This window comes from Pinus tabuliformis, chromosome 1_2 (assembly GCF_031772625.1).
Source record: "Pinus tabuliformis cultivar Carrire ecotype Pingquan chromosome 1_2, CPIR1, whole genome shotgun sequence".
Lineage (NCBI taxonomy): Eukaryota > Viridiplantae > Streptophyta > Pinopsida > Pinales > Pinaceae > Pinus > Pinus tabuliformis.
The window spans coordinates 177,880,825-177,892,952 of record NC_142298.1 but is presented as its reverse complement, the minus strand read 5'-3'; the positions used below and the strand labels follow the sequence as shown (position 1 = coordinate 177,892,952).

The following is a 12,128-nucleotide window of genomic DNA, read 5'->3' as shown; positions in this document are numbered from 1 at the left end:
TCGTCACATGGGCAGGTGTAAGCCCGGACGAGCCACGACATACCAGAACGCAGGTGAATTAAATACGATGGGAGGTATAGTTATTTGGGTTTTACTGCTGGTTCAGACGGCATTCAATGTGCAGCAACGATCGAGGCAAATGGCATTCAATGTGCAACAACGATCGAGGCAAATGGCGCTCAATATTTTCGCACCCCATGTCGCCTGTCTTCATTCCTGCAAGCGATCCGAGCAGAAGCTGGCAGAGACGGAACATTCTCTGGCTCAGTGCAAAATTACTCAGAGGAATTCTTGTCTGAAGGGTAATTCGAAGATGCAAAGAGAGAGGCCCAGAATGAGCAGTCGCCGTGGCGGTTCCAGGGGTCGCTCTGCTACTCAGCGACCAGTCAATTCGCCTTCCTCCTCGGTGGAAATCACTTCTGAGCATAACAGAGGCTCGAACAAACTTGTAGGCCGCGGCAATGTGCGTGGGTGGGGAGAAATTCCGGACTGTGGTCATGTGGAACATCCGGCTGTTCGCTACCGGATCCCCTGCACTCTGGAGAACAACACTCTCATTATCTCAGTCATGGTGGAACACTGCAGCAATCTCAGGGGGCCTTTGGACAACCTGAATGTGCCAGTGGTTGACATGCAAGTTCCCACGGTTGATATGTGGTGGCCAACCAGAGTAGACTCTCCCCAAGCCACTCAAGCTGCGGATGCTGGCCCCAGTGAGCCGGTTCAGAGGTCGCTGCGCTCGGACATGGAGGAATCACAGAAACTCAAAGGACCAGCGAAGGATGAGCCTCATACAACCGATGAGGATTAGCACTTCCGTCACTCTGTCTTTCGCTGCCAGGAAAGCAACTCTCTGTTTGTCTTTCATGCTCTTTGTCGATTTACTGCTCTCTCTGTCGGTTTGTCTATGTGTCAACCATGCCGGATTATATGTCCACCGTGTCAGTTTATATGTCCATCGTGTCGGTTTATGTGTCCATCGTGTCGGTTCATATGTCCATCGTGGCGGTTCACATGTTTATTGTGTCGATTCAAATGCTGTCTATGTCGATTCAGATGTCCCAATTTTGTAATGATGTTGCCCTGAAAGGTCTATTATGGGGAAAAATCTCTCTGGAGATGCAGGGCCACGGCCCTGGTGTAATTTTTGAATTTTTTGTAATATAAATAACCTAGTCTTACAAGAAAAAAAAAACATTATTTCACCACAAAAAATCTTAAATCATTATAAATTTCTACCCTGCCTAAAATTTCTACCAAATTTATAAAAAAACTAACATTATTATAAAATTAACTTGCTCTTCTACTTTTTTAATTGAACAAACTTTTGGAAAAAACCTAACCTTTCCCTATCTTAATTTACCTTTTTGTCAAATATCTTTTTTAAAAAACATTTATTAATAAAAAAACCATCTCCAAACGTGGAGGAAAGTATTTTACAAATTAGAAAAAAAAAAACCTCCCTCCCTCCCTCGCTTTCAAACTCATCATCCATTTCCTAGAAAGCATATTTTATCTCTTTCGTTGACCACGTGAAGCAACCTGATCCATACCCACCCAACACTCAAATTCAAAACCACCTCTAGATACCCACTCCTCCCACCCTCAACCCTTCATCATGACTTTCACCTATTAAACTAAATAATTACAATCCCCGAAACACGAACCATCGAATCTTCTATGATAGCGCCTTGGGAAACATTATTATGGAGGCTGAATTGATTTCAAAATTATCCAGCAATCAAAATGCGGCAAGTTGAATGTCCTGCGACTATTTACCCTTTTACCGAATCTCGCCGTGCTCACAAACCAACCAACCGGAGATCAATTTATTTTTATTTCAAATCATCTGGCATGCAAAATGCGGCAACTCCACCCTTTTTAAACCTTTTACGAAATCTCATCCTGTTCATAATAAATCCAACCGCCTTTTAAACTGCGGCGAAACAGAGTGCAGATTTATTCTATTTTGAATGCTGACCGAGCCGTTTGACTTTACCACCGAGGGCTTTCGCCGCTTCTCTTGGCTTCTCTTCTGACAAAAGTGAAATCTCAATCTCCCCCGTACTGTTGTAATTTTACAGTTACCAAGCCGAAACAGGGGTTGCAAATAAATCTTTGGTGGAAATTTGGATTGGAAGGCAACGGACAACCAAAGGAAGGAGTCATCGATCGAGGCATACGGTAAGTAAATGTGAAATCTCGGTACAGGAATTTTTCGCCATTTTATTGTATATTTTTCTCTTCGGTTTTGGTCGAGGAACAGGGATTATTTAATTCAAGAAACGACAGATTCATTTTGTTCCACCGACAAATTGTTTTCCGAGGTTTCCACCTTCATCTTGATTGCTTGCTATTAGTTTTAGCGAAATTTTCATTGAATTGTCATCAAATTGTGCGCGGAGTTGCTTTAATCGCTGGTTTAATTTTGGTCGGAGGATGCCTAGGGCAGTTTGATACTTCTGGCCTTTGCTTATGTAATAATGTGATTTTTCTTTTTTTGTTGTGTTGTTGCAAAATTTAAGTTCTCTGAAGCGTATTTTGGTATACAGTGGACTGCAATCTTGTGTGTGGTGGTTTTGTTGCCGTTGATTCCTACTGGGGTTTAATCATTTTCTTCCGTTTGTTTGAATGTGAAGAAACCCTCATTTTGATTATCCGGACCAACATTTGCTCAAATGGGGAGTCCCAATTTTTAGCGCTCGAGAAGACAATGTGCGTCCAATTGCAGGTTAGCTGGAGGAAATTGCCGAGCGATGGTTGGGAGTTCAGGCCATACATTTTGTAGACAGAAAACTCGAGGGGACGCGCCATCATTTCGGGTTTATTTTATTTGGCACAGGTACAATTGAATTGTTTGGCCAATTATGCTTATTTTGTTGAAGGTTTAGTGGATTGTTTTCTGCATCTATTCAAAGATAGCAAGGTTTTTTTTTGTTTGATTTCAAAAACATTTGGTTTGGTTTGCCATTTCGATTTACATTTAATAAATATCTGGAATCTGTAAGGTGTTATTGTTGATGAGAATTTGAGGAAATACAGGCAGAGCATGGGGATTGGATGCGTTGCTCTGCTTGATTCTTAGTTAGATAACGGGTGATGCGCTCTTGTATTAGGGTTTTCTTTTTCTCTTTTGCCTTTTTTAAAAGTTTGCAGCTATTGTGGGTTGGTCCAATGGTCAATGAGTGGCAGTGTCAAACAGTGGGCTGGAATTCAGTCATTGGAGAGTCATATTTTCCACGGACGATATAGATTCCAAGGTCGTAGCTAAACAGTACTTGCCTGGGGGAATGTGGTATCAATCTACCTGGGAGCTTGGCTTATCACCTTCCCTTTGATTTTTGGTAGTTCATAGATTTTCAATGTTCAGTGACGCCAGTGGCCAAACTGCTGCTGCATCAATGTTTATCTTTGTTTGAGCATGATTTTGTTATTTCAACGGAAGGGATCTATTCAAAATGTTGTATGTTGGAGGACGGCTTAGGGCAGAAGCTGTTGTCTTTTTAAAAGTTGCTTTTCGCCTGATTATTGTGCTTTCCATCTATGCGCTACGTCATAATTCATCCTATTCTTAAGAAAGTTGCCTTCTGTTATTAGTGACATGTATATTTTTTTTGAAAAATAATTATATATTCGGTGGTCTGCATTCGTGTCCTAGTAGATGGATGTGGCCATCTTTGTAATTATGTTCCTCTCATTCTCGGCTTGAATTACTCTAGAGGATGGTTGTTGTGAGAAATCTGTCATATATTGCATTGTCAGCAGAATACCAATAAATGCTAATAGTTTGCAGTGCATTTGTGCAGAAACAAGGATTCAGCCCTTAAGATTACTGCATTGGCAATAGTGCTAGTGGGCCAAAGGGGAGATATCTTCAACCAGTCTCAGAATGTCTCTACTTAGCAGATTCTTCCACAGGAGGTGTCCCGATGGCCTTCTTAAATTTGTTGATAGAGTTTATGGTAAGCAGCTGTGTTGCAAATCTTTGCTTTTTAAATTTTTGTGTAAATGTATTAACATTTCCATTTCATTTTATGACATGCAGTATTCGACTCATGTTTCTCAACTGAGGTTCTACCAGATGAGATATATCACATTTATTTGCGAGAAATTGTTACTGAGTTGCATGAACAGTATCCCGATTCTGCCTTTCTCGCATTTAATTTCAGAGAGGGAGAGAAGAGAAGTGAATTTGCAGAAATTGTGTGTGAATATGATGTTACAGTTATGGATTACCCCAGACAGTATGAGAATTGCCCTCTTCTTCCGTTGTCTCTGATCCATCATTTTCTTCGTGCAAGTGATAAGTGGCTGTCAATGAGAAACCATCAGAACATTATACTTATGCATTGTGAAAGAGGAGGCTGGCCCTTACTAGCTTTTCTTCTTTCGTGCTTTCTCATTTACAGAAAGCTTCAAACTGGTGAGCAAAGGATTCTCGATAGTGTTTACAGAGAGGCGCCAAAAGGTTATCTGCAGCTCTTGTCACCTCTAAATCCATTTCCTTCACAGTTGCGTTATCTTCAATATGCAGCTAGAAGAAATATGTCCCCAGAGTGGCCACCATTGGAGAGGGCACTTTCTTTGGACTGTCTCATTCTTCGTGCTGTACCTAACTTTGATTCTCAGAATGGTTGTCGTCCAATTATTCGTGTGTTTGGGCGGGATATTCATAATAAGGGCGGGCTTTCCACACAGATGCTTTTCTCCATGACTAAGAAGAAGAAAACCTTGCGACACTACAGACAGGTGTGCAATTTGTGTATATGTTCTAATGTACACTGTTTATGTTTATATTGATAGCTTGAATATTATTGCTTTATTTATATTTAGAACTTATGTGACGGCACTGTATATTCGTTGAGCAGGTTGATTGTGATGTTGTGAAAATTGACATCCAATGCATGGTACAAGGGGATGTTGTTTTGGAATGCATTCATTTAGAGACAGATCCAGAGAGAGAGGTTATGATGTTCAGAGTTATGTTCAATACTGCTTTTATTCGGTCCAACATTCTGATGCTAAACGTAGATGATCTTGACATACTCTGGGATTCTAAGGAACGGTTTTCAAAAAATTTCCGAGCTGAAGTAAGTCTTTCAGACTGTATTGCTTTCAGTCAATAGTTCTAATCTTTGCTTCATCTCGTTTGATGAAATTGATGTCATTTACTTTTAAATATTTGTCACCAGGTCCTCTTTGGAGAAGTAGAAGCCCTTTCTCCTTCAAGACCACCTATCGCAACCCTGAATGGAGAAGAAAAGGGTGGGTTGCCTGTGGAAGCTTTTGCAAGGGTCCAGGAATATTTCAGTGGTGTTGAGTGGATTGATAGTGGAGGTGATGCTGCACTATTGTTCTTTAAACAGATTTCTTCCGATGACTTTCAAGAAAGATTTGAGAAACTCTTTTCCAATGGTATGAACGATCGCCCAGCTTTGCGTAGCAAGCAGAATATACATTCAACACCTATTGTATTTGAAGAAGAGGAGAAAGAGGTTAAAGAGGAAGATTCTCTGCCAACTTCATTGCATTCTAAATCAAAATCTGATCCCAATTTGTCAGCTCAAGTTGCACCATATACTGCTCATGGATCAACAGCACCTCCGGGAACAACTCCTCCACCACTGTCAAGGGCAATGTCATCCTCCCTTCCTCCAACATCTCTTCCACAAAGATCAGGCCCACCTCCACCTGCACCCCCTCCACCCCCTCCACCTTTGCCATGTTTGTCTAAGCCCAATGCATCTTCACCTCTGCCTCCACTCCCTCCACCACCACCACCTCATCAATCAGGTGGTGTGGCACGGCCCCCGCCACCGCCACCGCCACCGCCACCTCCACCTTTTCATGCAGTTACAGGTCGTGGAGGCCCACCACCGCCACCCCCACCTCCTCTTATGAGTACAAGTAATGGAGGCACACCAGCCGCACCCCCTCCTCCTCCTCCTCCTCCAAGGGGAGGTCATGGAGGCCCACCACCACCACCACCACCACCACCTCCTCCTCCTAGTGGAGGTCGTGGAGGCCCTCCACCTCCACCTCCTCCTCCTCCTAGTGGAGGTCGTGGAGGCCCACCTCCATCTCCTCCATCAAGTGGAGTTCGAGGAGGTCCACCACCTCCCCCTCCCCCTCCACCTCCACCTCCTCCCCCTCCCCCTCCACCTCCACCTCCTCCATCAGGTGGAGGTCGAGGAGGTCCCCCACCTCCACCTCCACCTCCACCTCCAGGTGGGGGTCGCATGGGCCCCCCACCACCACCTCCACCTCCGCCCCTACCTCTAGGTGGGGGTCGTGGGGGCGCACCTCCCCCACCGCCACCACCACCTCCAAGTGGGGGTCGTGGGGGTCCACCACCCCCGCCGCCACCACCACCTCCAGGTGGTGGTCGTGGTGGCCCACCACCCCCACCACCACCACCTCCAGGTGGGGGACGTGGGGGTCCACCACCCCCGCCACCACCCCCAGGGGGAGGACGTGGGGGGCCTCCGGTCCCACCACCGCCTCCAGGATCAAAAGGCCCTGGTGCTCCCCCTCCACCTCCTCCTCCTGGGGGAGGTCGTGCAGGTCAACCACCCCCACCTCCGCTTCCAGGGGCACGAGGACCTGGTGCTCCTCCACCACCTCCTCCACTTGGAAGAGGGAGAGGTGTACCCAATGCGCCTTCACAACCAGGTGGAAGGGGTCGTCCAACTGCAACATCATCGGCACCACTAGCCCCAAAGCGGGCATCTTTGAAGCCACTACATTGGGTTAAAGTTACAAGAGCAATGCAGGGCAGCCTGTGGGCAGATACTCAAAGACAGGAAGATCAGGCAAGGTGGGGGTCAACAAACATAAAAGACATATCTTGCATGTCCCATTCACTGTTTTGTTTTCAATTTGTTGTTAGTTATTAACATTTAATTCCTGCATGCATGGTGCCCATTCCTCGTCATCCGAGCATTTGAAAGTTCTCATCCCACTGATTTTGGAGTTGTCTTTCAGGGCTCCAGAAATTGATATGTCTGAACTGGAAAGTCTTTTTTCAGCTACTGTGACATCATCCAATTCAGGAAGCACAGGAATTGGAGGGAATCGCCGGGGCACTAGTGCACCTAAACCGGAGATTGTACATTTGGTACGTAGCCACATTTATCATCCTTCTGTTTTCTATCCTTAAGTTGTAGGCATATTGGTGCATATGTATTTTTAGAAACCATATCTATTTAGAAATATAGTGAAATCACTCTTCTGTATTTGGAATAACCTTGGGTACTCATGACTTCTATATCTTAGTGTTTGAACTTTGCACTGACTACTTTAAAGCATGCTGATTTAACGGGGAATAAATCTATTAACTCAATCCAAGGTTAGTTTCGTTTCCTGGGACAGTTAGATGGCCTAATGAAGACAAATAATATAAACCGACATTGACATTCAACACTGAAGGGAACTTGAAATCATTATGTTCTGATGTAGGCTAATTGCTTTCCTTTGTTTAGGCTCTTATCTGTTTTGTACATTGGGTGTGGGCAATCTTGAACAAGGCCAACGTTGCCAAACTTGTGCTGGATCTTATTACTTTACCGTAGACATTGTGGGCTGTTCTTAGTCTTCATCGTTATGCTGAAACATGGAATATTAGTATTGATATATCTCTTCTTTTTAATTTTTAAATGACATTACTGATCTTTTCTTTGGAGAATTCATTTTTACGAGGATTGTGTGTCAGTTATTTTTGGTCTGTTTTAAAAATTTGGCTGGAATGGTCTAAAATTTAAAGGGATTCTTTCTTAACTGATCTGTCGAAGCTGCTGTTAACAAAAATCTCAATTGTATTGTAAGAATACTGATGAGCACAAATCATGTTGATTGTAGCCTAATGAGGACCTGGAGCTAACATGGGTATTTGGTTCTTCAAGGCTTAGAATTTTCCATTACTGATTTGAAATAGCAGGCAGTAGTAGGTGATCAGTTTGTTTGGATTCATGGCTCTAGGCTCACACTGCTATAGGACAAATGAGAAATGCTGCTACAGGAGAAAAATGTTCACTTTTTTCTTCAAAGTGAATGAAGTGGGCACAAAGCAATTCTTAAACAGTGGGCTTAAATTATTTTATAAACTACAGCATTCTTACATCTGAAATTTTATTAACTACACCATTCTTACATCTGAAATTAACAGCGTATACTAGCAATACTATGACTAAATAGCTAACCTTTTACATTCAAAGGAAGGTCACCATGCTTATCAAATCAACCATCAAGTGAACAAAGGCAAAACTGGGCAGCCTTTGGTATTTACTATTCAGACTATGGTAATGTTTAAACTTTAAACCTTAGTCAATGGTAAAATGCCTTGATGACTTCTAATTCTCGTGTTGGGTCACTTTGCATTTACGGTCTGCAATCATAGAAGATTTGGACTACTCCACATATGAGCAGTTGATGGCTGCTTTGCAAATACTAATTACCTACAAGGCAACATGGCATTATATATTTGACATTCTATTTTGTTTTCTCTCTAGTGGTCTTCCATTTCTTTTTATGGCCAAGAAGTCAATTGATTCCATTCTAGCATGTGATGCCCTAATCTTGTTTTACTTGCATGAGGCATAATTAGGTCCTTAATGTTAAGATGTATTGGACATGTACATAGAAATTCTCTCACATGTATCATGGGAATATACTTTCTCACTGTCTTGTCATCTCTAAATGTAGGAATATCTGCAATAGAGATGAAACTGTACTAGTGCACATGAATTCTTCATGATCAGCTTCATCAAATAGTGATGGTTTCATTTATGCCATTTGTTTTTTAAACTTCTAGGCTTCCTACACAATTTGAGCAGGGCTTGGGTTCATTTTAAATTATATACATGCCTATGTGTGTATTGTTTGTAGACTGTAGTTTATTTCTATAAAAAACTTGTAGGTGGCTCCTGTTTGGAACAGGGCAAACCTATCCTACTTTATGCTCGAGTTGCATAGGATCTATTGTTGTTTGATCTAGCTGCTATAGATTCATTATATCAGATCTTACAATTCCATGGCAAATTAGCCATTTATTATCTCCATTTTTTGGTTTAATTTAACCACTTTAAGGTTATATGCAGCAAAACTCTTGTTTCTTTGCAACAATGTGCAATTATTTGTTTATAATAAATATACTCTCAGATGTTAGGGTTTTGTACAAATAGGATGGATAGGAATCCAGATATGTGTAGTCCCAATCATTTTCCCTTTCACAGCTTGATGACTAAACATCTTAATTAATTTTTGTCATGCTTTGATGCAGTCTATTTCAGAGTCTGGATTCTGAGGTCTCTGAACAGTGAAAAGATGAACGGTTTTTGTGTTTTATTTTTTCACTTTTGTTTCTACATCCATGCCTAAGTTTCACACCAAATTGTCTCTATAAATTTCTGACTACTTAGGATGCCTTAACTTAGGTACGACTTGATGGATTATGTATCACCGAGCTATGGAATGGTTTTATTCTTTTCACTCAGCTGGATACCCTTGATAGCTTTAGAAAATGCATTTTTATTTCTGATACACCTGATGATCTAAATAAATCATGCATACAATATATTTGATGTCTCTTTTTTTTATTTTTTATTTTATGTTTGCCATTTGCTGGAAGTAGATAAAATATTTGGCAGTACAATCATTATTTGAACATTTTAATGAACATAAGTTTGTATTCTCCATTGCAGGTTGACATGCGAAGGGCTAACAATTGTGAAATTATGTTGACAAAAATCAAGATGCCTCTACCAGATATGATTGTATGTTCCTTTTGCCCTTGTTTGCCAATGACATTATGTTTGAACTTGTCAGTTATAAATTATAAGTGGAGGCATCAGTAGTAAGTAAATATGATTGTGACATTTGTTTGGTCTCATTCTTGCATGTGCTACTTTTTAATAACCATAAATAGCATAGCTTATGTAGAGGTGTGCCATCTACAGACCCACTGACCTTGTCAAAATGTAAAAATAACAGACATTCTTTTGTTGTGGAAAACTTTGCACCTATTTAGGATGCTCAATGTGGCCTAACAAATTTCAGTTATAATTTCAAGGAAATGGCTATTTGCTTTAGTGCATAAGATTCTGAAATGTGGGTATGTTGGGAACACCGGTAGGAGTATTTGACATTGCTTGAAGCTTCTCACAAATTTGTAGGAAACGACTGGTTGGGAGTGGCAATAATATATATTGAGAATAAAGACCTAAATTAGAAATATTGATTTGTACATTGATAAATTTAAATTATTATACTATTACACTAAGTAATATAAACTATTAAACATATAAAGAACAAGATTAGACTTAAAAGTGACAAAATTGAAAATATCATTTCATAATTCAATGAAACCCAAAAAGTTTGATCCTAACTTCATGAGTGATGAGCATTTAATGGGATAAGTTCATGGCGCATACACTTTCTTGAAACCACCCTCAAACATCTTGAAACAATTAATGATAATGTTAAAATTTTAAAAGGATAAAATGGAAAGATATAGGAAATGTCAACTTTAACTTTACCATTAATTGCCAACATTTTTGGTCAAACCTATTAAAAATGATAGTCGCGGTTCAAGCTTCAATGTGTCTAGGGATCACCTAGGCAGTGTCCAAAGAGCGCTTGGAGAGCATCTAGGGAGAACCTGGAGAGCACCCAGGGAATGTCTAAGGAGCACCTAGGGAGTGTGCTCCTTGCTCCGAGAGGGTCATAGGGAGTGCCACACCCCCCATAGTGGCAAGGAGTGTCCTAGGGAGCACCATGCTCCACATGGTGGCAAGGAGTGTCCCATGAAACCCCGAAGTGTGCTCTCTAATTTTGGGAGCGTGCCCTGAACTTGGGGGGGGGGCAGCAAGCCCTTGGGAGGGTGCTCCTAACAACAATGGTCTAACCAAGTCCCGGGAACTTAAGGACCAACTTTCATAAATTTCTTCTTTCTTAAAAAGTGCCCTCAATTTTTGCTTTAATTTGGGCTACTCTTCCAATGGAACACAAAATTGTCCTTGGGCTTTGTATTATTAAGGCCTTGGTACAAACACATGTTCTTGTTAAAAATGGAGTTTTGGAACTATTGATTGACAACTGTTCGATTGCCTCCTTGCTTAAGAGCAAAACTAAAAGAAGCATGTTGAAATTCGAGAAGGAGAAGCATTGATCTAGAATACCATGGATATGAGGAACTACACAAGTAGTGTTGTGTTTTGAAGTGTTGAACTCTTTCTTCTTCATAGTTAAGATGCATGCGAGTAGGGCCTTGTTGGAAGCAAGATGCGTACATGACGAATTGTGTGTTAAACGTAGTCCTTCCTTAAGTTGGAAGTTCCTTTATGTTGCTTGGAAATTGTCGAGGGAGTAGTTAATTGGGAGTGCAACTTTGAATGCAAAGAGAGATGTCCATTGAAGGAAAGAATACTTGAGAGGATAATGTGGAGACCATAGTTTTAAAAACTGGCCAAATTGAATCAGTAATCAATCAAACTGGTTGGTTATCAACCTTCAGTTAATTACCTGGTAGAAAAATCTAGTTTGGGGATTGGTTGGTATCGACCATCGGTTAGGTACCTAACTAGTACCAATCTGTTCAAATAAGCCAATTTTGATCCAAACCGGTGTAATGTCCTCTTCTAATTAAATTGCCCAAGGAAGGGCAAAGTAGCCTATCCAACCTTGTAGGCTATAATCATTTATAAAGGGGAAACACATTATTCAATGTTATTGGGGTAACATTGCGTAAATTGGGGTGATTGGAGGAAAACTTGTGAAGGAAGCCAAATTTAAGGCAAAATGGAGGGAAACTTGTTAGCCCCTCAAATTAAAATTAGCAGAAGAAACCCTAAAGGTATGGAAATGGGGTCTAAATATTTTTTTGATCTTTTTTGACTTCCTCCAAACGTAAACAGAGGATGTCGCTGCATTTGGCTTGTCGATACCTTTTCGATGATATAAAATTTACCTCAATCTGACGCCTGGATCAAAAGATATGGCCAATCAAAGTTTGGCCTATCTGGTCTCACCATGTCATCTGATTTGCCATGTGGTACCCATGTGGTTACCCAAGTCATGTGCCACATCACTCCACATGGCGGTTGCCGACCCATTCATAATCGATGTCATATCAC

At 41.4% G+C, this 12,128-nt stretch overlaps 1 protein-coding gene across 7 annotated transcripts in view; it reads left to right on the top strand.

Moving 5' to 3' along the window:
• The first annotated feature begins 1,728 nt into the window (after positions 1–1,728).
• The window catches only part of LOC149205066 (formin-like protein 14), a 108,058-nt gene continuing 97,658 nt past the window's right edge, over positions 1,729–12,128 (top strand). For 2 of the 7 annotated variants that reach the window (XR_016252410.1, XM_089394888.1), the window contains exons 1-8: positions 1,731–2,184; positions 2,640–2,842; positions 3,807–3,962; positions 4,046–4,749; positions 4,869–5,090; positions 5,193–6,817; positions 6,985–7,117; positions 9,699–9,770. Coding sequence is in view for 1 of the 7 variants with exons in the window: in XM_089394888.1 (XP_089251014.1) it covers positions 3,890–3,962; positions 4,046–4,749; positions 4,869–5,090; positions 5,193–6,817; positions 6,985–7,117; positions 9,699–9,770 (2,829 nt within the window). In the remaining 6 variants the exon portion in view is untranslated. The other 5 variants (XR_016252415.1, XR_016252414.1, XR_016252413.1 and 2 more) reach the window with 5 other exon arrangements.